This window comes from Acomys minous, assembly GCF_964271855.1.
Source record: "Acomys minous genome assembly, chromosome: 19".
NCBI lineage: Eukaryota > Metazoa > Chordata > Mammalia > Rodentia > Muridae > Acomys > Acomys minous.
The window spans coordinates 66,009,072-66,033,117 of record NC_140499.1 but is presented as its reverse complement, the minus strand read 5'-3'; the positions used below and the strand labels follow the sequence as shown (position 1 = coordinate 66,033,117).

At 45.3% G+C, this 24,046-nt stretch overlaps 2 protein-coding genes and 1 long non-coding RNA gene across 6 annotated transcripts in view; all 3 read right to left on the bottom strand.

Annotated features, from left to right (window-relative positions):
• Window positions 1-12,841, bottom strand: part of HORMAD1 (HORMA domain containing 1) — a 31,223-nt gene extending 18,382 nt beyond the window's left edge. For 2 of the 4 annotated variants that reach the window (XR_014776853.1, XM_084769293.1), the window contains exons 1-7: window positions 12,697-12,839; window positions 11,222-11,280; window positions 9,487-9,631; window positions 6,488-6,551; window positions 5,224-5,260; window positions 2,184-2,204; window positions 1,907-1,933 (exon numbers count right to left, since the gene is read on the bottom strand). Coding sequence is in view for 3 of the 4 variants with exons in the window: in XM_084769293.1 (XP_084625419.1) it covers window positions 1,907-1,933; window positions 2,184-2,204; window positions 5,224-5,260; window positions 6,488-6,551; window positions 9,487-9,631; window positions 11,222-11,257 (330 nt within the window). In the remaining variant the exon portion in view is untranslated. Of the gene's footprint in view, window positions 1-1,906; window positions 1,934-2,183; window positions 2,205-5,223; window positions 5,261-6,487; window positions 6,552-9,486; window positions 9,632-11,221; window positions 11,281-12,295; window positions 12,445-12,696 lie in introns of those variants that run through there. The other 2 variants (XM_084769294.1, XM_084769295.1) reach the window with 2 other exon arrangements.
• Window positions 12,842-15,136: 2,295 nt separating this feature from the next.
• The window catches only part of LOC311589818 (cathepsin S-like), a 20,842-nt gene continuing 11,932 nt past the window's right edge, over window positions 15,137-24,046 (bottom strand). The window contains exons 4-5 of the mRNA XM_084768474.1: window positions 22,072-22,246; window positions 15,137-15,572 (exon numbers count right to left, since the gene is read on the bottom strand). Of these exons, the coding sequence (XP_084624600.1) occupies window positions 15,473-15,572; window positions 22,072-22,246 (275 nt within the window). The 3' untranslated portion in view covers window positions 15,137-15,472. The remainder of the gene's footprint in view (window positions 15,573-22,071; window positions 22,247-24,046) is intronic.
• LOC311590615 lies at window positions 17,836-21,031 on the bottom strand. Its single transcript, XR_014776927.1, has 2 exons — window positions 20,534-21,031; window positions 17,836-20,329 (listed from the first exon to the last, which is right to left on the bottom strand). It is a non-coding gene; the product is annotated as an uncharacterized lncRNA (long non-coding RNA).

The following is a 24,046-nucleotide window of genomic DNA, read 5'->3' as shown; positions in this document are numbered from 1 at the left end:
GATACTAAGCATAGGACTTACTTTTGTTATTATTTTTACTAATACTGTTTTGTTATGAGTCTAGGTTTTCCTTGAACTCACTATGGAGCCAGGGACTGACCTTGAGCTGTAGTGCTTCTTGGCTCCATGTCCAAAGTGCTGAGATAACAGCCATGCACTACCATACCCAGCAAAAGCAGATTTTTTAAAAATTCCAACTTATTAAAGACAGGGTTTTACTATGTAGCCCTAACTGGCCTCAAAGTGGGTTAGTACATAGACCAGGCTGGCTTTGAACTCAGAGATGTGACTGTCTCTGCTTCCTGAGTGAGAGGATCGAAGACATGAGACTTGTGCCAAAACATCCAGGAAGCTTTGATCCTGGCTACACTATAACCACATGCAGACAATGTAAGCTTCTGCTTCCCTAGCTAAGAGAAAAACTGAAGATAGTACCATCTTACTAATAATTATAAATTACCAAATAGCTAATTTATAGAGCCCTTAACAAAGCTGACAGCACACAACAGATATTTAGTAAGTACAACTAGTGCACAGTAAGGCAGTTACTCATTGTGGCATACACTGTTAATCCCAGCACTTGAGAGGCAGAAGCAGGCAGATCTCTGTGAGTTCAAGGCCAGTCTAGTCTACATAGTGAGTTCTAGGATAGCTAGGGTTATATAGAGAGGCTTTGTCTTAGGAAACAATAGCAAAATCAATCCAGTAATGAATATTTTTTGAATAATTAATTAAATCATAGCCTTTCCCTCAAACAATCCACATTATCATTATGGACATATATTAAGCACTAGGTGTTGACATGAATTTCAAAGACAAAATACATAGTCAGCCCTCCTCAAGCTTGGAATATTTAGTTTAAAAAATGCACTGTGTTTAACTAGGGCTACTTGCATGCCCGTGGGTTATTATGTTATCCAGTCATGGGCAATTTACAAGCGGTTAATTCCACTGAAGACAAGTGACTCTCCTTCCCTCAGCAACCATTAACTGGCAATAATACCTCAGCTAAGTGTGGGGGATATTTTGCTTTCTTTGCAGGTCAGTATACACTCAGGCATAGAGACAGCTCTAGGATTTCACGTGTATGCCCACTACAGCTAGTTTCTTACCTAGGGCTGTGTAAGTTAGACAAGCTTTCTACCAACTGAGCCACATCCTCAGCCCTGATCAGTTTAGATATTCTTCTAGGACTAAGTGACACATTAAATTTTAGTGGCTAAAACCCCCACATGGTGAGCTGGTTTCCCTAGTTTAAATTCTGGTTTTGTCTCATCTGCTATAGAACTTTAGCTAAGAAATCTTGAACCTTGAGTCTAGAGAAATAGCTCAGCTGGTAAAGGAGCCTGATATACTAATATGAGCAAAAGAATCCAAATTCCCAAAAAACCATGTAATAACTGCTGCATGTGATTGCATGAACCTGCAATCCTCACCCTGTGAGGAAGCAGGACAGGAGGGTCACTAGGCATTGCTGGCCAACAGACTAGCTCCTGCTTCACTGGAAGAACCTGTCTCAAAGGAGTAAGGAGGGCGATCAACCAACCAACTTGTGTGCACAACCTGTGTGTGCGTATATAGAGATAAAAACCACACATCCCTAATCTGTAAGGGGTGATAATAATTCTAATTAGGTTATGATGAATAAATAAGGGGCAACTCTAATAAAGCTCCAAAGAATAAAGCCTATTATAGAATAAGCACACAAAGGCTGGGGGTGGGTGATGATTTGCTGTAGAGTTTGCCTAGCATGTTCTAGGCTGTAGGTTCAACCCCCAGAATAACAACAAAATGAAAATAATATTTAAAAATGCCCAAAACATGAGAGTGGTAGCCCACACCACAGTCCCTATGTTTAGATATTAGAAGGATATATTTCTAACACTTCTGGCTCAAGCACACTCACCTGAGGATCTTCTGGATTGGTGTATACCTATGTAAAAATGAATTACAATGAAGTGAGGTTCTCACTTTTGATGAAATTGGAAATTAAAGTATTAAGTTGATTCAATGGAACAAAACAAAAAACTAAAATGCCCCTCTCAAATAAAACTTTATTTCTTTTTCCCCACTGGATACTTCAACTGATTGAGTAAAGTGGCATAAATCATCTGATAGTTTCAGTGCCATTTAATAAAGGGAAATTTTAACAGTGTTAAAAGATACAATTTAAAAGTACTTACAGCTAGAATGATCATCCTTAGCTGAAAGAAAACAGAGAACAAAAGTCTTAATTGTATTCTATAAAATACATTTTCATGATGGATCATAAAAATTCTTTGTACTCGTTCAGAAGCATGGAGTATAACTCCCCAACAGAGCACCCACTTAGCACATGCACAACCTTGAGTTCAATTTTTAGTGCTCCTATGGCCAGGTAAGAACATTTGTTCTAGCTCAACATTTCTTATCTTTTTTTTTTAAATTTTTTTATTTTTGAAAATTCAGTTTCTCCAAAGGAGTCTCACTAAGGAAACCATTCTTTTTTTTTTTTTAAAGATTTATTTATTTATTATCTATATAGTGTTTTGCCTGCCAGAAGATGTCATTATAGATGGTTGTGAGCCACCATGTGGTTGCTGGGAATTGAACTCAGGACCTTTGGAGGAGCAGACAGTGCTCTTAACCTCTGAGCCATCTCTCCAGCCCTTCTTTCCTTCTTTTTGTGGGGAAGGGGAGCTTTTTCAGACAGTCTCACTAAGTAGCCTTGGCTGTCCTAGAACTTGCTATATAGATGAGTTGGCCTTGAATTCATAGAGATCCACCTGCTTTTGCCTCCTGAGTGCTGGAATTGAAAGCTGTACCAGCACACCCATCTCTCAACATTTATTTCTAAAAGCATGCAACCACCAAGGAAAGTATACTTCAAATCATGTCTATTCTCCCAAATAATTTTTTACTTGGCTTTCTGATGGCTGAAATTCATGTCAGCATTTTACTGACTTAATCAAATAGAACATTACTTATTGCCAATTCCAAGGTATGGAGACACCACTTTATTTTATTATTTTTTTATTATGTATTTTTTATTAATTTATTCATATTACATCTCAGTTGTTAGCCCATCCCTTGTATCCTCCCATTCCTCCCTTCCTCCCACTTCCCCCCTACTCCCCTCTCCTATGTCTGTGTCTGAGGGGGACCTCCTCCCCCTGTATATGCTCATAGGGTATCAAGGGAGACACCATTTTAATTCCAGCTTGAGGCCAGCCAAATCTATTTAGTGAGTTCCAGACAGTTACAAAGTAAGACACTGGCTCAAAAAAAGAAGTAAATTATAAAAATTATCCCAATTCCCCATAGCTTTCCCAAAAATTATAATGGCATTTAATATTATTGGAAAATATTTAGTTCTTTGTTGTTGTTCTTGTTTGAGACAGGTTTTTTCTGTGTAGCCTGGGCTGTCATGCAACTCACTCTGTAAACCAGGCTGGCCTCAAACTCAGAGATCCACATGCCTCTGCCTTCAGAGTGCTGGGATCAATGGTTTTGTCAACCACTACTAGTTTACCAATGCTCCTAGTGCCAGGATGTATATGGTGTTCCATATTTACTGTCTTATTGGGAAAGTTAGGGACTGGGGATAAAAATTCACCTTTACAATTCTGCTAGAACTGGACTTCTCTATATATATTGTTTAAAATGATTCTATGCAAAAAGGTTTGTACTCTTATTGTGGGGCCAGAAAGCCATGCCACTGGGGGAGCCAGTCCAGAGCAAGAGGTCAAGATGTGCCCAAACCCTGAAAATCCCATCCTGAGACAGGGAGGGGTAGGACTGCTTCCTCCATGCTCTGGGCTGCATGTCTGGGCATATACAGCCTGCACAACCCCCACTTCTTCCACCTTTGAGGTGGTCACACAGCCTAGTGGCCAGGCTTCAGGTCAAACTTCCCACGTCTTTATAAGGACATGTCCAGCTAACACCTGAAATTCCTCTTCATGCAAATGAAGCATTTCAAGCCTCTCAGCCCCAGCCAACGAAATACACTCACTACGAATCCCTCTACCCACTCCCCAAGGTTTATATGGTCCTTATTCACCCCCAACAAAGAGAGCTGTTTCTCCTGAACCCACACTGACCAAGATCCTGTGTAGCCCACCAGCCCAGCTTCATTCCTTCCTGCTCAGTGTGCACCTGTGCTCGGACACTCTGAGGCCAGAAGCAGATTCAGTCAACAGTCTATTGCAAAATCTTCGTTAAAATGCCACACTGCTGGGCGGTGGTGGAACATGCCTTTGATGCCATCACTTTGAAGGCAGAGGCAGGTGGATCTCTGAGTTTGAGGCCAGCCTGATCTACAAAGTGAGTTTCAGGACAGCCAGAGCTGTTACAGAGAAACCCTGTCTTTTCTTTTTCTTTTTCTTTTTCTTTTTTTCTGAGACAGGGTTTCTCTGTGTAGCCCTGGCTGTTCTGGACAAACTTTGTAGACCACGCTGGCCTCGAACTCACAGTGAACCGCCTGCCTCTACCTCCCAAGAGCTGGGATTAAAGTCGTGCGCCACCACCACCTGGTGAGAAACCCCATGAAGTTTCAGTACTTTTGCATACTGACATGAGTTCAAGTCCAGCTTGAGCTATATAAATGAGTTCAGGCTAGCTCTGGCACAGAGTAAGACCATGACTCAAAACCTGAAACAAATATAAATTTAACCATTTCAGAATTTTTGTTAGTTTAACTTGTACTACATGTGAAAATTTATTTTGCTTTACTAAGAACAGAATTTAGGACCTTGTACATGTTAGATAAGTACTCCAACACTGATCTACTGCCTCAGCGCAAAGAAACTTTTTTTAGACTCTAATTAAGAAATACTTTGCAGCTGGGTGTGGTGGTGCATGCCTTTAATGCCAGCACTCGGGAGGCAGAGAAAGGTGGATTGCCATTGAGTTTGGGGCCAGCCTGGTCTACAAAGTGAGTTCAGGACAGCCAAGGCTACACAGAGAGACCCTGTATCGAAAAACAAACAAACAAACAAAAGAAATAATTTGCCAGCGTGGTGATGCACACCTGTAATCCCAGTACTCAGGAGGCAGAGACAAGTGGATCTCTGTGAGTTCGAGGACAGCCTGGTCTACAAAGTGAGTCCAGGAGAGCCAAGGCTAACATAGGGAAACCCTGTCTCAAAAAAGCAAAGCCAAAAAAAAAAAATTGCTGTCTTACTACATGGTAACTCCTGTTGTAGCTATAGAGAAAGGAAGAAGAGATGCTGAAAGACTTACATATTTCTTCTGTAAAGCATCATAGCATCCTAGCATCCTAAAAAAAAGAAAAAAGCCAAAGAGTTGCTTTTATATTTAATGCACTTTCAGAAAATAGTTCTTTTAGTAAATCTCTGTATTTACCCCTACAAAACAAAACTAATAACTAAATTAAAGTATCTTTCTTATTAACTAGCTTAAAACTGAACAAAATAAAACAAAGAAACCGGTTGAGTTGGGCGTGGTGGCTCACGCCTTTAATTCCAGCACTCGGAGGCAGAGGCACGTGGATTTCTATGAGCTCAAGGCCAGCCTGGTCTACACAGTGAGTCCAGGACAGCCAAGGCTACACAGAGAAACCCTGTCTCAAAAAACCAAAAAAGAAAAAGAAAAGAAAAAAGAAATGAGTTGGAGAGATGACACAGTGGTTAACAGTGTTTACTGCTCTTGTAGAAGACCTGGGTTTTGGTCTCAGCACCCATGGTGCAGCTCACATCTGCCTGTAACCACAGTTGTGGTGTCTTATACTCTTTTGCTCTTCTTGGGCTTCTGTACACAAATGGTGTACACACACACACACACACACACACACACACACACACATTTTAATCTTTAAAAATGAAACACCAGTCAGGTGGTGGTTGTGTACACTTTTAATCCTTGGCCAGGTATCAGCTTTAAAAAATTTTTTTTTATGTTGTAGAGGAGTTTATTAAATGAGCATGGGGAGAGAAGGAAAGGGAGGAGGGGTACCTCAGAGAGAGAGAGAGAGAGAGAGACAGAAAGAGAGACAGAGAGAGAGAGACAGAGAGAGAGAGAGAGACAGAGACAGACAGGAAGAGTAAGAAGAAGAAAGAGTAGATAGAACCATCTTAAATTCTTAATCATTATAATGGCATTTTATAACAAGGAGTACCGATTACTTGGAAACGGCCACTAGCAGTATGCCTATAATAAGCTAGGTGGGTGGCACATACTTGTGTGATCCACCCTCCAAAAAAGCTGTAACAATCAAACAGAAATACGAAGATGAGAGGTCAGAAGGGAAACTATAAAATATCTGATAGCTATTTGTAGAGTTGTAATAAAAATAAATCCTATTTATATGGAACATGAAATAAACAAAATACATAAATCCAAAGACCTAAAAAAACATGGCACACAGGGCTCAAGGGTTAATTACTAAAATCTGCTTACAAAGTATTCAATATGCAAAAAGTCTGATTAGAAAAAACATGACAAAAAAAAAACACGACTTTCTGTCGTTAGGTATTCTTTTACTTACCACTTCACTAACTGTGAGGAACCTGGACAACTTTTATCTTCTTTCAGAATTTTGACACAAAGATCTAAATGAAAAATAGAATAAATGCAGAGGTGTTTATGAGTAATTGATTTAGTTAATTATATTTTTTGTTTTATATGTGTATGTGTGTGGATACCCCACATATCATAACACATATGTGTGACAGCCAGAGACTTTTGGGAGCAGGTTTTCTCCTCCTGTGTGGGTTGTGGAGAGCTAATTCAGATCATGAGGTTTGACTGCAAGTCCTTTAACTACTGAGTCATCCTGTCAGTCTCAACCGTAAATTTTAAATGATACTTATTTCTTTAGCTACGAATTATAGGTATATTAGTAATTTTTGAGACAGGGTCTCACTATGTAGCCCAGGTTGGTCTTGAACTCACAATTTTCCTGCTTTAACCTATCCAGTACATGGATTATATAAGCAAGTACGACCCGCCTAGCTTATTGTAGGCACAGTATTAGTGGCAGTTTCCAAGTAATTGGTACTCCTTATTATAAAATGCTGTCATAATGATTAAGAATTTAAGCCAATAGGTAGAAAATTTCCTGTTTCTGTGGCAGAGTTGGTAAGTGTTTGCCTAACATTCGCAAAGTCCTAGACTGAATCCCGAACACCAAGTACACTGGGTGTAGGGTGCACACCTACAATCCCAGCAGGATAGACAGCTCACTATCAAGAGCACTGCCTGCTCTCCCCGAGGACCTAGGTCCTCAGCAGCCGAGTGGCAGTTTAAGGTAACTCTGACTCAAGGGGATCTGAACCAGATCTGATCTCTAAGAGCATCAAGCACACACAAGGTACAATACATACATGCAAGCAAAGCAACCAGATACAATTTAAGGAAATTTAGATAGAATATTTTCATATATTAGTTTTCCAACAGTCTTGGAATGTTTGCTATGAACTCTTTCTTATTCTACTGAGATAATTACAACTAGACCAAAAGTTGACTCTCAAAGATAAAAGGCTCTGCAGAGGCATGTAACTCATTAAAAAGGATTGAGAGCATCGCTCTGCTCAGATTAGCTCATCAACACAGGTAATAGCTATTTTACAAGTGTATGTAGTATGTTTGCTAGTTTTATGTCCAACTTGACACAGGTTAGAGGCACCTGAAAGGAGGGAATTTCAACTGTGAGAAAAAACCCGACTCCATAAGATCCAGATCTAGGACATTTTCTTAATTAGTGATTGTGGGTGGCGCCACCCCTGGGCTGGTGATTTTGGGCTCTATAGGAAAACAGGCTGAACAAGCCATGAGGAACAAGCCAGGCAGTGAGCAGCACCCACCATGGCCCCTGCATCAGCTCCTGCCTCTGGGTCCTGTCCTGGCTTGAGTGATGGAGTATGATGAGGAGTATAGGCCAAATAAACCCTCTCTTCCCAACTTGCCTTTGGTCATAGTGCTGCATCCTAACAATAGTAACCGTAACGACGACACTTAGGGTACCAGTTGACAAAGAGTATACATAACATAATGTTTGGCATATTGTCCAGCATATGGCTGGTGCACAATTTTATGCACATACCATCTACGTGCCGGGAAAGAAATGACTGTAGTATAAACTGGATGTGTTTTGCTTCTTTGTGTGGAGGATTTTTTGTTTTATTTTGTAGCCCCGGCTGTCCTGGAATTCCCTATGTAGAAGAGGCTGACTTTAAACTCAGAGATTCACCTGCCTCTGCCTCCCAAGTACTGAGATTAAAGACATGAGCCACCACACTCTGCTTAGTTTCATTTTTGACACCGGATTCAAGTATCTCAGGGCAGACCTTCAACCTGCTATGGGTTTGATGATGACGTTGAGCTCCTGATCCTTCTGACTTACCTCCCAAAAGTGCTGGGGCTGCAGATGTGTGGTACCATATGTAGTGGTCTCAATAGAAACGGCCCCCACACTCATGTGTTTGAATGCTTGGGCATAGGGAGGGCACTATTAAAAGGTGTGGCCTTGCTGGAGCAGGTGTGGCTTTGTAAGAGGAAGTGTGTCACTGTGGAGGTGGCTCTGACGCCTGCTATGCTCAAGCTACACCCAGCACACAGTCTCCTGCTGCCTCCGGATCAACATGTAGAGCTCTCAGCTCCCTCTCCAGCACCACGTCTGCCTGTGTGCTGCCATGCTCCTGCCATGACTTCAATGGACTAACCTGTCAGCCACCCTAATGAAATGTTTTCCTTTAAAAGGGTTGTATGGTCATGGTGTCTCTGCACAGCTATGAAACCCACGTAAGGTGGCTATTATCTTGCTTCTTTAAAATTGCATAAACACATAGAGTGCCACTGTAAAAGTTTTAAGTAACACTTAAATATGTTTACTTATTGTTAGAGGTCTAATGTCAGGTGAAGTTATATAACACTTGCAAAATGAGGGAAAATTACAATTAAGAGATTTTAAAAGTATTTAGTAGCCCTAGGAGACTTTTGAGGACTGGAGACATAGCTCAGTAGAAGAGTACTTTTCTAGCATGGCCAAGGTTCTGGATTTGATCTGTAGCAAAACCAACCAACCAAACAACCCAACTTGCATATGAGTGTGGTTTCATACATTAAGAGCACAAAAAAGGAAACGTGTATGACTTATATGGACATTCAATGGAATATTATTCAGCAGTGAAAAGGAATCAATTATTAATTCATGATACAGCAGTATAAGTTAAATCATTTAGAATATACCACATGATTCTTTTTGTGAAAAATATACAGAATTTGTACATTCACTGAAACAGAAAGTTGTTGTCTGTAACTAGGCAGGCTGAAGAGGAGAAGGATTTATTGTGAATGCATTTTTTGAGGTGATTGGTGAAATGTTCTAAAATTATGGTGGTAATTACATAATGCTGTGAGCACTTAATCACTAAACTATATACCTTGGTGAGTTATAAGGTTATGTGAATTACATCAATAAAACTACTATCAAAAATCACATTCTCTAAGTAAAAAACCAAGGAGGTCTTAGATCTTGTAAATTACCATCCAAGTATCTTGTCCCATAAGCACGTTCTGGGAATATTCCTCTCAAATAGGTGATGCAGGATACGGACACAGCTAGGAGCCTTTTCACAAACATCAAAGACTGATGCTCAGTTGATATCTTACTGGGAAACACCAATGCACTCTGAAATTCAACGGAAATTAAAACATCTTATTGACATTTATTGAAAACAAAGCTCCCCTGAGCCTAAAAGCAGAGTATAGTTTTGCATAAGCACAACACTTTCCCAAAGAGTTCTCTTGGATCCTCATGCCCACAAAGTCACCGCAGCCTGCAGGGTGGCAGGATACGTTCAGGGTAAACCCAAGGCTGAAGAAAAATGTCAACTCAGCTCAAGAAAACTACAGCATGTTCATTAAGAAAAAAAGCCAAAAAAACCCCAAATCCCAGAAAAATAGCAGTTCTCTTACTGTTGTGATACCTGGATGTGTGTGTGTGTGTGTGTGTGTAACTAGGTTCTCAATCATCCTGAGTAATATGGTTAAAAGCAGCTCTGACAAAACATATCATCTATATATATCTTATATAATAGCAGGTACAACCATTTTACATTCATGGAGGTATAATAAGGTATAATACAGTGCTGGCTTACAGCTGTAGTGCTCAGGATACCTGTTAAGAGGCATTATTTGAGACTTGATTCTACTTTTCAAGAGTTCAAAGGATGGTATGATAAATTTTTGTCAAGAAATGCACTTTGCCCGGTGGTGGCGCACACCTTTAATCCCAGCACTCGGGCGGCAGAGGCAGGTGGATCTGAGTTCAAGGCCAGCTTGGTCTATAGAGTGAGTTCCAAGACAGCTGGCTACACAGAGAAACCCTGTTTCAAAAACCAAACCAAACAACAAACAAAAAGAAAAAAGAAGGAAATGCACTTTGGGGCTGGAAGGCGGCAAGGTCGCCTGTTCTTCCAGGCGGCTGGGTTTCCTTCTCTGCGCCCACCCAGTGGCTAACAGCTGTCTCTAACTTAGTCCTGGGGCTCTGACAGCACTCGGCCACCCTGCACAGACGTGCACGCAGGCAAACCTCCCGTACAGAATAAGCACAGAGGAGAGGAGTGCATCTGAGGCAGATGTAGGAGCGTGGGCTTTTCATCCCAGCGCTCAGGAGGCAGAGGAGGAGATCTCTGTGGGGAGGGCCTGGCTGGTTGCACAGACAGTTCCAGGCCAGCTGAAGCTTCATAGTGAGATGCTGTCTAAAATAATAATAATAATAATAGTAGTAGTAGTAGTAGTAATAACAACAATAATGAGAAATGCCCTCTCTTACGATTTTCTGCCTTTTAGTGGCACAATTCTAAGTATTCACTCTCTTCATGAATGCCAGCTAAACATCATTAGTAGGGAGAAACCCCCTAAAACAAACCCAAGCCCTGCGTTCCTGTACGGATGGCTGAACGGCAGCCGGCAGGACTCAGCCTTGCTGTACTTCACAGCTCTCACGTTTGGCCAAGGAGAGCTCCAAGGAAGAAAGGTGAGGCTCCCGAATGAGCCAAATGTCCCCAGCAATTCCCTGTCACTTCTTTCCTTAAAGCACTCTTTTTTCCCTGCAGTACTCTGTGTAGACCAGGTTGGCCTCGAACTCACAGCGACTCGTCTGCCTCTGCCTCCCGAGCGCTGGGAATGCTTGACTCTTAAACAGTAAATGAATTACAACTTCATGAAACATGAAACCTGGCTACATTAATACATATTAAGTCATAAGAAGTGATACCAAGGAAGCTGTTCTCCGCATCTGCATAGTGGCCATCTTCCAAGGAAATATTTCTTCAGCTATGTAACACAAATACAAAATTTAATTTCAGATTTAATTTTCATCTCTAAAATTCTACTTTATTAAATGAGATTTTTATCTTAATAAATATAAGAATTTTACTTAGATTCTTTTAAAATGTCAACGTATAGCCCCAGGATTATAGTACATGCCTGCAAGCCTAAAATTTGGGAGGCTGAGGCAGGAGGATCATGAGTTCAAGTTTATCCTTGGCTGATTAGCAAGTTGCAGACCAGGCAAGACTGAGATCCTAGTGTTTGTTTGTTTGTTTGGTGTGTGTTTGTGTGTTTTGAGGTGGTAGTGTGTGTGTGTGTGTGTGTGTGTGTGTGTGTGTGTTTTGAGGTGGTATCTGCCTGATAATTTTAAAAATATTTTTATCTCCCAGCACTCAGGAGGCAGAGGCAAGAGGATCTCTGTGAGTTCGAGACCAGCCTGGTCTACAAAGTGAAACCCTACCTTGAAAAACCAAGCCATCCAACCAAACTACTTTTACCAAAAAATTTCAAAGTAGGTGTCTCCTTTATGCATTGCTACTCTGGAACTGTAAAATGGCAAAGCAGGAAGGGCACAAGACGGCTCAGCTGGTAAAGGAGCTTGCCCCAGGCCTGACGATCTAGGTTGGTAGGACCAACATGGTGGAAAGAGAATAGATTGCCACAAGCTCTCCTCGGGGTGTTCTGCATGTGCCATAGAACCCACCCTAAAAAGTAACACTAACACTGTTTAAAGTCAACAGAAAATAAGATATTTTTTAAAGCTTTTTTTTTTTTAAGACAGGCTTTCATGTAGTCTAGGGTAGTGTCCAAGAAAGGATTTTGAACTTTTGGGGGACAGGGTCTCCCTATATAGCTGTCCTGGAACTAAGTAGATCAGGCTGGCCACAAACTCAGAGACGCCCCCCCCCCCACCTGTTTCTGCTTCCGGGGTGCTGGGACTAGAGGGGCAAGCCAAGCCTCCCGAGGGTGGGGCTGGCCCTGGGCCTGCTGCCTCCACCTCCCCGGGGCCACCGCGCACCTTCATTCTAAACTATTCTATTTCTGTCTTGAGACAAGGGCTTCACCATGTGGCTCTCGTACGCCACGTGGGCCGCGGTGGCCTAGGCGCCGCCCGCCCGCTGGGCACGCGGCTAGTGACCGACTCTGACCCGAACCCCAACCGTCTCGCGTTAAATGGCCCCGCAGCACGCGCGTCCCGCCCCGTTAACAGACACCGCCACCGGAAGTCACACAGCGCAAACGAACAAACGGCGGGGAAACCGTTGGCCTCATGGCGACCGCCCGGGGTCGGCGTCGGCCCTCGGGGGCCCTCGCGGGACACAAGCTCGTCTGCCTGAGAGACGGCGGAGGGAGCACAGAAAAGGGGACCCAACGAGCTAACGACGGAGGAGAACCAAGCCCAAATTAAACATAAATTACGCAACGCCTGAGAGACAAGGCCGGCGGCGACGGGAAGAGCCTCGAAGTGCGGGGCGCTCGGTCCACCACGTGCGTTCAGTGCGTGTGAGCGCGGCGCGGGTGCGCATGCGTGCGTGCGCGCGCAAGGTGCACACTGCGCACGCGCCGCAACTGCCTCGGGCACGAGAGCGCGCCTTTTGAACACTAGTGGGGGAGGGGGGAGCTGCGCAAGGCCTGCCGGGAGCCCTGCTCGCCGCACGGCTAAGCCTGCCCGACGCACTCGGCTCCCCGGAGACCACGGTGCGCCCAGACAGACGCCGTTTACTCCTGGCTTTGTTTTCAGGGTTTGGTTTTTATTTTATTTTGTTTTTGTTTTTGTTTTTTGTTTTTTGTTTTTTTTTTTTGCGACAGGGTCTCTCTGTGTATCCTTGGCTGTCCTGGACTCGCTCTGTAGACCAGGCTGGCCTCGAACTCACAGCGATCCTCCTGCCTCTGCCTCCCGAGGGCTGGGGTTACAGGCGTGCGCCGCCACTGCCGGGCGCCCCGCTCCTGGTTTTGATGGTTTTCTGGCTGTGGGTTTTCCGTGTGTTGTGTGGTCCCCGCGACCTGTTACAGCCATTGTGTCCGTGTGGCCTAAGGAGCCAATAACTGACACAAACAGGCTGACATGTAACTCAAAGCTGCGAGCACTGCGCCGGGCGGAATCCAAACCACTACATAGAGAAACCCTGTCTCGAAAAAACAGAAAACTAACCTAATCCTATGTCTTCACCTACAAATCGCCCAGTCACGTGCCAATCTGGTCCTCCCGGGGCATCTTCTCTTCACCAACTCCCTCTGTCCACCCCAACTGTCCGCTCCCGGCTCCTCCTCCTCCTCTCCCGGAAGCCTCGCCCTCCACTTCCTGTCCTTCTGCCCCGCTATTGCCCAAGTAGCGCTTTATTGACAACGGCTACGTCCACGCAAGGCATTCCTCCACACTACCAGTTCTGCTTGCTTAGATTTTTATTTCTGTTTAATAAATTGTCTTTAGAAGCTGGGCACGGGGTGCCGCGCGCCTTTTATCCCAGCCCTCCGGAGGCAGAGGCAGGTGGAGCTCTGGAGTTCGAAGCCAGCCTGGTCTACAAAGAGAGTTCCAGGAACAGGTTATACAGAGAGACCCTGTCTTGAAAAAGCAGTAAACAAACAAACACATAAATAATAAAAAACAATGGTTTTCAATTTTGTTTTATTTTTGTGTGTGTGCACCGTGGCGTTCGTTTGGAGGCTACGCTCATACCACAGACCATGTATGGGCCAAAGGATAACTTGAAGTCGGTTCTCTCCTTCTGTGTGGGTCAGGCTTGACAGCAGCCCTGCTGCGCCATCTCAGCCGCCCCAATGCTTTTATTTCTGAAACTGTTCTCCCTGTTTACCTGAGGTTGGCCTTAAATGGCCATCCTCCCAACTTGCCTCCCTCCTTCATACTAGACTTACAGGCCGGCATGTGTCACCATCTTACTTAGATATTTCTACGAGTCTGACGGGAAACAGTGGCTGGCTTTGAAAACAAACGTATGCCTCATTTAGAAACAAAATTAAGTTCTATTTTTGGAGTGGTGACTTTCAGTACTGGCCTTCAAGTTTGTGCGTGGTAGCTGAGTCAAGATGTTGCCAAACTGCCTGTCGTTCAGCAGGCTGCCCAGGAGCCACCAGCACTACTTGACACAGGTGTTTTGAAAACATGGCCCCCAGGTTATGTAAACGGCTCAGCGGGTAAAGGCGTTCCTTGCCAAGCACGGCGAGGCTGAAGAAGAGAACCAGTTTGCAAATTGTTTTCTGCCTTCCACATGTGCATCCTAGCACACAAGCCGACACAGGCTAATAAGTAAGTAAATGTTAAGAAAGACAGCGCAATTCCAGAGGGAAGAAAGCTGCCCGAGAGGCTAACAGAACCTGGGGGTTCCACAGACCCCTCACAATTCAGTTAGAAGAATAACAAAGCCGGTGGAAATCTTGCTCTAATGTTTTGCCATGTATTTTTCTCACATTATAAATTCTCAAGAACTTTCAAACACACTGTCCTAGCATTACGTTGCTTCTGTAAAACCTTGAGAGAGAGACAGCTATTACCCTCTGTGCTCTCTACCCCTCCTCTCCCCACACCCACATTCCCTGCCTCTCTTTCTGGTATTAAGTATTGTTTTTGTTGTTGTTGTTCTGGCTTGGTTTGGTTTTTAGGGGCTGGGTTTCTCCATGTAACCGCTCTGGTTGTCCTGGAACTCGCTCTGTAGACCAGGCTGGCCTGGAACCCACAGAGATCCTCCTGCCTCTGCACCCCACCCACCCAGTGCTGGGATTACAGGCAGGGGCCACCACGGCTTGTTACTTTTTATAATAATGTTTTCTTTATCACAGTAGCTACAGCTCATGGTAAAGGTTACCTAAGGACAACTTGAAAAAAAATCATATGGGACAGTGATAGAGATTCTAAAGGACAGATTTATTAATAATCAACTTGGGGCTATTGTGTTACAAACAGTTACTAGAGCACATTAGACCGCAGGGTGTAAGATATGTGAAGAAAAAAACATGAGTGTTATGGGGACAGACTCTGACAGACGAGTCCCACCTACAGGACATTCGTGTTCATAGACTTCTCAGGGAGAGGGGAAGTTATAAAGTCAACAGCTGCTAATCTAGTTAGTACAGTAACTCCACATTGGCCGTGACATACAGTCTCCTCTGGATAGAGGAGGCAAAATTAAGTTAAGAGTGTATTCCACCTTGGTGACCTGTCAGAAAAAGAAGAGAGTCTTCAGATTTCTGGGTAAGAGCAGTAGCTAGCAATCCCACAGTGGTTGTTATTATTTCTCGACATCCGAATGTATCCTTCCTCACCAAAGTGAAGGCCCCAGCTGTAAAAAGAGGAAGAACACACAATTACAAATACAATAAAGCCATATTATAAATATTTTTATATCTGTGCTTTCCTGTAAACCATTTATATATGTATATTTAATCAATCAACCAATTAACTAATTATATCTGCATTGGACTTTTGCCTGCATGTAGTGTATGTCTATGTGATGGTGTCAGATCCCCTGGAACTGCAGTTACAGACAGTTGTGAGCTGCCATGTGGGTGCTGGGAACTGAATTCAGGTCCCTTGGAGCAACAGCCAGTGTTCTTAAGCACTGCACCATCTCTCAGCCCTACATTTATACGTTTTTGTTTTGTTTTGTTTTGTTTTGTTTAGACAGGGTCTCTCTGTGTATCCCTGGCTGTCCTGCACTTATCTTTGTAGACCAGGCTGGCCTCAAACTCACAGCGATCCTCCTGCCTCTGTCTCCCGAGTGCTGGGATTAAAGGCATGTGCTACCATGCCTGGCTTCCAGGCTTATTTTTAGGTTTTTGCTTTGTTTTGTTTTTGTTTTCTTTAGGCAAGGTCTCTCTATGTCACCCAGTCTGACAGAAAACTCGTAGCAGTTCTCCATCCTTGACTTTTCAAGACTGGTCTTGCAGGTGTGGGCAACCACACACACTGGGTCTATATTTATATCTAAGGACAATAAGATCCATTTGTGTTTTCTAGGCATTGGCTTCTGTGAGGAGAGAGTGTATTGTTTATAATGCTCTGTCTCTACATGATTTCCACACTAGGGTCATATGTAATGACTTTTTTAAAATTAGAGTCTCATGTGGCCCAGGCTGGCTCTAAACTTATTATGTAGCTGAGACTGGCCTTAAACTCTTGACTCTTTTGACCCACCTTCTACAGGTGTTGTGAGACAGACGCCTGGCTTAAGGGGAGTGACGCTTCAGTAAACACATTTCTCAAGAAAGCTCTCCCTTCCCCCTTGGCTTTTTGATACAGGGTTTCAGAGTTTCTCGTATAGCCCTGCTCCCCCCCCCCCAATTTTTTTTAAAGATTTATTTTTATTTTGTATACATGAATGTTTTGTTTGCATGCATGTCTGTTGCAGCCTGCTTAAACTCTATAGGCCCTCCATTCCTAGCGTAACTGCGGCTCCTCTGTTGATGCCTGCTGTTGCTTTTTAACATACTGGAAGCCATTTTGCCTGCAGTCTCCATATTGATCATAAGGTAAAATTAAGTTCAGATTCTCAGGCCCTGCCTGCCTAGGAGCTTGAACAGCCTTTTTTACTCACAACTCAATCCTTGTTGGACGTTCAGACTTACGTTCCGCTTAAACAAAGCCATGACACCCTGCTGTGCTCCCTTCTCCCCCGCTGTGCTCCCTTCTCCCCCGCTGTGCTCCCTTCTCCCCCGCTGTGCTCCCTTCTCCCCCGCTGTGCTCCCTTCTCCCCCGCTGTGCTCCCTTCTCCCCCGCTGTGCTCCCTTCTCCCCCGCTGTGCTCCCTTCTCCCCCGCTGTGCTCCCTTCTTCCCCGCTGTGCTCCCTTCTCCCCCGCTGTGCTCCCTTCTTCCCCGCTGTGCTCCCTTCTCCCAGCACAGCGTGGAACTGGAAAGTCCCCAAGCCTCTATCAGCCTAAAATGCTTTGTCTGGCCACCTGGATACACTGTGCTCAGAGCAAAATCAATTCTTCTTGTGTTTAGCTAATCAAAATGATGTAACGCTGCCTTCCCCTTGCTTCCCACCTGGTTACCCCGTTATGGTTTTTCGTATGAAAAGCCTGCCTTAGAAACATGTTGGCGTCATAGTCTGGCTTCTGAGCTCAGATTCTGAGCCGATAAACTTTCATCAACCTGAGCCTGGTGTTCGAGCAGTCAGTGTGTGGCTAATTCCTGAACCCAAACCGTGTCTATGTGCCATGTGTATGCAGTGTCTGTGGAGGGCAGAAGAGGGTGCTGTGTCTCCCTGGAACTGGACTTATGACTTTTTAAATAAAATATATTTAATTAGAAATTATCATGCTGGGTTGTGGTAGCACACACACCTTTAATCCCAGTACTTGGGAGGCAGAGCCAGGTGGGTCTCTAAGTTAGAAGCCAGCCTGGTCTACAAAGTGAATTCCAGGACAGCCAGGACTACACAGAGAAACCCTGTCTCAAAACAAAACAAAACAGCAAAAACAAAAACAAAAATTAAAAAAACCCCATATATATCCAAGGTGCATAGGCTGCCTATGTACACATTCTGAGGAAAATGAGCACAGACAGATTCATTAAGACATGGCCACCACCCTAGAACTCCAGAATTTTCTTTTTTTTCTGAGGCAGGTTTCTTTGTGTAGCCTTGGCTGTCCTGGACTCACTTTGTAGACCAGGCTGGCCTCGAACTCACAGAGATCCACCTGCCTCTGCCTCCCGAGTGCTGGGATTACAGGCGTGCGCCACCACCGCCCAACCGTCAGTACATTCTGGTCAGCATCTCTCTGTCCCCACCCTACCAACTGGGAGCCACCATGTCCCCTTGCATTCCTGTGAGTTTGACCTTCTGAGGTCCACGTCTGTGAAGAGTTTCTTCCCCACCATCCTCAGAAGAAACTAACCCCACGACACGTGCATCTCCGTCTTCTGCCTCAAGAACTAGAAGGCATTCACTCTGCTGTCCTGACGGCTCAGCGGGTTAAGAGCACCTACTGTACTTCCAGAGGACCAGAGTTTGAGTCCCAGCACCCATGTTAGGAGGCTCACAACCACCTGTAGTCTAGCTCCAGGGGATCAGATGTCTCTGGCCACCTTGGTCCCCTGCACTCTTGTGCACATATCTACACACACCCGTGCACGCACACACACACACACACACACACATACACACACACACACTTAAAAATAAAATAAACCATTAAACATATTTTTTTCAAAAATTTCACGTTTCATTGTATGTGCCTGTGTGAGTGTGTGCCTAAGGGTGCTTGCAGAGTCTGAAAGAGCAACAAAGGCTTTTAGCTGCTCAGCCATCTCTCCGACCTCCTCACCCCCCCTTTCCCCTCTGAAAGCTGTAGCCATTTGCTTATGAATCACACAGAGATCTGTTCAGTGCATTCTTGATGGGTCACTGTGTGATGGACCGGGGCTGATGCTGAAAAACAAGACTGTGATCATGTCTACCACAAAGTCACATACAGAATATTACAACTACAGGTAAGCAAACAACTTAAATACAGTGTGTAAAGTGCTGCGGCTCAGTGTCTGCGGGACAGCTTGCTAGCATAGTGGCTAGAGAGACTCCTGAATGTGTAGGAGCGCCTGCTGCTCTTGCACAGGCCTGGACTAGGCTCCTAGCAGCCACACGGCAGCCCACAGGCATCTGTGGCTGCAGTTCTGAGATGACGCGACGCCCCCTTCCCGCCCCCCGAGGGCACCCAGAAGGCAGAGGCACACAATCTCTCTGTGCTCCAGGTTAAATTAAAGTCTATATGGTAAATTCTAATCTAAAAAAAAAAAAATACATTTTACTTATCCAAAACATTCAGAGATTTTTTTTTCTGGACTAGATAATGTCTAAGCTGCTTTAGTTAAAATTTTTTTCATTATGTTTATTTTATTTTTCACTGTACGGGGAAGGCATGTGTGAGTAGAGGTCAGAGGGCAACTTACAGGATCCAGTTTTCTCTCCTTTCACCAGGTGGCATCTGGGGATTAAGCTTAGGCTATAAGGCTCGGTTGGTAACAAGCGCCTTTACCCACTGCACCATCTTGTTCATCTATTTATATGTCTGTCTATCTGTCTATCTGTCTATCTATCTTTCTATCTATCTATCTGTCTATCTAATGTTTTGGTTTATTTTACTTTATTTAATTTTAATCTGTGTGCATTGGTGTGAGGGTCTCAGATCTTGGAGTTACAGACAGCTGTGAGCTGCCATGTGGCTGCTAGGAATTGAACCCCAGTCCTCTGGAAGAGCAGGCAGTGCTCTTAACCACTGAGCCATCTCTCCAGCCCTTAATTTTGGTTTTTGAGACAGGGTCTCTCTGTGTAGCCTTGATTGTCCTGGACTCGCTTTGTAGACCAGGCTGGCCTCGAACTCACAGTGATCCGCCTGCCTCTGCCTCCCGAGTGCTGGGATTAAAGCCATGTGCCACCACGCCTGGCTTTTAGTCTATATTTTATTTTATCAATGAGAAGCATGAAAAGAGGTCACATGTAGCCCGGGCCTGAACGTGGTGCGCAGGCAGGGGTGACTTTGAACACCTGTTCCTCCTGCCTCTACTTCTGAGAGCTGGAACTATAAGAATGTGCCACCAGGCTTCTGAAAGACCGATAAACCAAACACAAGGGAAGGTAGCTAATCAAATACCACTGTGTGCACGCAGTCTGTAACTGTATAAATGTGTTATAGTTTAACTCCAGCTAGGAGGAAAAGCGTAAACCAAACGCCAGGAGGCTGGCAAGGCTGACAGAGAAAAACAGACCACTTGGCGCCTTTCTTAGGACCCGCACACCGACTGATCCAAAGCCGAGCAGCTAGAGGCCAAACTTGCTCAACTCAGTTGCATGGCATGCAGCATGAAAGATAGGTTCAAGAGGAAAAAGGATGGGGCTGGCAAGATGGGCCAGCTGGCGAGGTGATTTGAAGGAGACATGTGTCCCCTCCCCTCCTGCTTGGGCAGGCTTAAGAGGTGTGGCCTTGCTGGAAGCAGTGTGTCACTGAGGACAGGTTTTGAGAGCTGAAAAGACATGTGCCATTTTAGTGTGTTCCCATTGCCGTCCCAGGTGTGAGCTCTCAGCTGTGCCTGCAGCTGTGCCTGCAGCTGTGCCTGCTGCTGTGCCTGCTGCTGTGCCTGCAGCTGTGCCTGCTGCTGTGCCTGCAGCTGTGCCTGCTGCTGTGCCTGCAGCTGTGCCTGCTGCTGTGCCTGCTGCTGTGCCTGCTGCTGTGCCTGCTGCTGTGCCTGCAGCTGTGCCTGCTGCTGTGCCTGCAGCTGTGCCAGCTGCTGTGCCTGCTGCTGTGCCTGCTGCTGTGCCTGCTGCTGTGCCTGCTGCCAACTGCCACGCTTCCCTGTCCTGATGGTGATGGACTCTTATCCCACAGGAGCCATAAGTACCAAATAATCCGTTTCTTCTATAACTTGCCTTGGTCATGGTTTCATCACAGCAACTGAGAAGCGACTGAGACAGTGGTGAAAGCCATGAAGCCTGTGGCCTGGGCCCAAGCCCCAGAATCCAGATACATACTTAGACCCACACACCATGCACATGCAGTGATACAAATAAAAAACTAAATTAAAGAGTAAAGAGTATCCGTTCTCAGGCTAGAGCAGTGGTCCAGGCAAGAGCTCGCAGAACTAGGGACAGAAGACTTAGAAGAGGTGGGCTCCAGGACAACTCGAGGCAAATTTTGCTCAATTGGCCCCGGAGAGGTCTAGGATGACTCCCTAGTATCTTTTGGGCAACAGTGTTATGTGATATGATTTCCTGGCGCGGGAAGTTCTGGAGGGTGCAGTGTGATGGAGAGAGTGCCAGAGTGACTGTGACCAGGTAAGTGTCAAGTTCTGGGCCAACGCTCCAGGTAGTGGAAGAGATCAGAAAGCCTCCAGCTCACAGGCTGTGGTAAATTCCTGATGTAGACTGAGGCAGAAGTAACGCTGTGGGTCCGCGGGGCAGCAGGGACCACCACACTCAGGGGTCAGGAGTTGGAACAGTGTTCCTAAGAGGCGCTGAAAGGGCCGGGCATGCAGTTCAGAGGCGGAGCTTAGGGGCTCGCACACACGAGGGCCTGGGCGTAGGCCCAACACTGCCCAAGGAAGCTGAGAACAGCTTGTATTCTACAGCGCAGGAAAGGGGCCGACAAGGAAGGGAGAGGAAAGCAAAGCTGAGAGCGGCAGTGTGCAGCCCTCGGGAACCAGAGAGAAAGGACGGCTGGACGCTCAAGGCCAGCCTGGACCGCGGAGGGAGCTCTGGGCCAGCTAGGAGTAAATCAGACCCCATCTCAAAACATCAGTGATACAGAAATAAGAAAATTAATATAGAAGACAAACCGTGAGAACAGAGATGTCTTAGTGTCTCAGTCACTGTCCCATTGCTGTGAAGGGACATCATAACCACGGCAACTCTTAGAAAGGACAGCGTTTAGTCGAGGGCTGGCTTACAGTTTCGGAAGGGCTGAGCCCTTATCCTCGCGGAAGCCAGCCTGGGGCTGGAACAGCGGCTGAGAGCAGAGGGTTGGGGGAGGGAGGGGGCGGGGAACGGACTGGCCTGGCATGGCTTCTCAAACCCTTAAAGCCACACCTCCAAATCATCTTAATCCTTCTCAAACAGTGCCACTCCCTGATGACTAAGCATTCAAATACGTGGGCCTATGGGGGCCCGGTCACATTCAAACCACCTCGGTGGGGCGGGGAGTAATTTCCCATGGGGCCTCGTTTCTCAGGCTCACCCGCGTTGCTGTGGGGACCAGCATCCTGACAGCAAGAGCACATTTGCTGATGACGCACCCTCCGTCCCGACAGTGAAGCCCACGGCGATGTGGGTGTGCGGATGCAGGCATTACCTGTTTTTCACAAGCCAGTAGTCTTTCCCATCAAGGCTCCCGTAGCCGACCACCAGGACCCCGTGGTTCACGACCTGAGTGCAGGCGGAGTCGTTGTAGACACCTGAGAATAAAACACAGCCGCCGGGAGGGAGCTGAGCGCTGCCGCGGAGGAGAACACACTTGGATATTCCACCTACATTTCATTAGGGAATCTTGGAGATGTGACGAGATGATTTAGATAATTGTTTGACATCAATACTATCTGTCAGCTTCCCTGACAAGTTTGAGACTGACCCACAGTTCCATCAGAAAATGTATTATGTCCATTTACCACATTTTTCTAACTCTCTTAATTTATGTACAATCAGTTGTATTTCTTTGTGTAAGTTCATAAATTGTTTTGTCCACTTTGAGCCTTTTCTTTGTTTAATTTATTTTTTCGTATCTTATGTACATTGGTGTTTTGCCTACATGTATGAGGGTATCAGAACCCCTGGGACTTGCCAGACAGTTGTGAGCCGCCATGTGGCTGCTGGGAATTGAACCTGGATCCTCTGGAAAAGCAGTCAGTGCTCTTAACCGCTGAGCCATCTCTCCAGCCCAACTTGGAGCCTTTCCTAAATTAAGTGCTCCTCAGTGCATAGCATAGCTTTCTACTGCACACAAGCCAGAGTCCTGCCTCTAGTGGGCACTCAGGGGCTGTGCTACGGAGCTTTGCTTGATGGCGTATACAGTTGTGAGTGTCAACCTTAAAGAAGCGTGAAGTGCCGTCCTTTAAGCCTTCGCGGGCCAGGGTCTCACACCGCCCACCTACACTGGCCTCCGACTTGGTGCATAGTCAAAGATGAGCCTGCACTTCTGATCCTCCTGCCTCCACGCCCCAAGAGTTGAGATGACAGGTTCGCACCACCGTGCTTAACATGTGTGTGCTGGGGATTGAACCCAGGGCTTCAAGTACGCCTTGCAAGCATTTTACTACCTGAGCCACATCCCCATTCCTGCATTAAAAAAAAAAAAAGATTTCTTTATTATGTAAATAATACGTGTATGTACACCTGCAGGCCAGAAGAGGGCACCAGATCTCATTACAGATGGTTGTGAGCCACCATGTGGTTGCTGGGAATTGAACTCAGGACCTTTGGAAGAGCAGGTGGTGCTCTTAACCTCTGAGCCATCTCTCCAGCCCACCTGCATCTTTTTTTTTTTTTTTAAATAGCCAAAAAGTAGTCCACGTTGTATGTTTGCTGCCTTTTCTTTATCCACTCATCAGCTGAAGGTCACTTAGGTAGTTGAAAATTGTCCTGCTACGAGCTTGAGAAGTGGCTTTTCAGTATATTGATTTAATTTCTTTGGGATATATTTCTGGTAGTGGAATTGTTGGATCAAATGGTAGGTTTTTTTGTTTTTGTTTTTGCTTTTTGTTTTCTTGGCGGGGGATTTCTATACCATTTTCCTTAAACATTGTACTAATTGATGTCCTTACAATAGGTGTGCAAAGGTCCCCATGTCACCAGCATTTGGCTATCTTTTATTTTTATGTTTGTTTGAGACATGGTCCTGTTATGCAGCCCTGGCTGGTCTGGAACTCACTCGCCATATAGTCAGTGTCCTGTAAGCGTCTTTGCTGACTTGGCACCAGCTGGATTATATAGGAAAAGGAACCTTAATTGAGAAAATGTCTCCATCAGATTGGCCTGTAAGCAGGTCTATAAAAGGCACTTTCTGGATTAATGATTGATGTGGGAAGGCCCAGCCTACTGGGGTTGGTGCCACCCCTGGGCAGGTGGAAAAGAAGGCAAACTGAGGGAGCCACGGGGAGGGAGGGAGGGAGCGACATTCTCTCAGGTCTCAGCCTCAGTTCCTGCCTTGGCTGCCCTGGGTGATGCACTGTAAGCTGTAAACCAGACACACATTCCCTCTCAGATAGTTTTGGTCAGTGTTTTAACACAATAATAGACACCTAACAAGGACTGCCAGGTGGGCTTCAAACTTG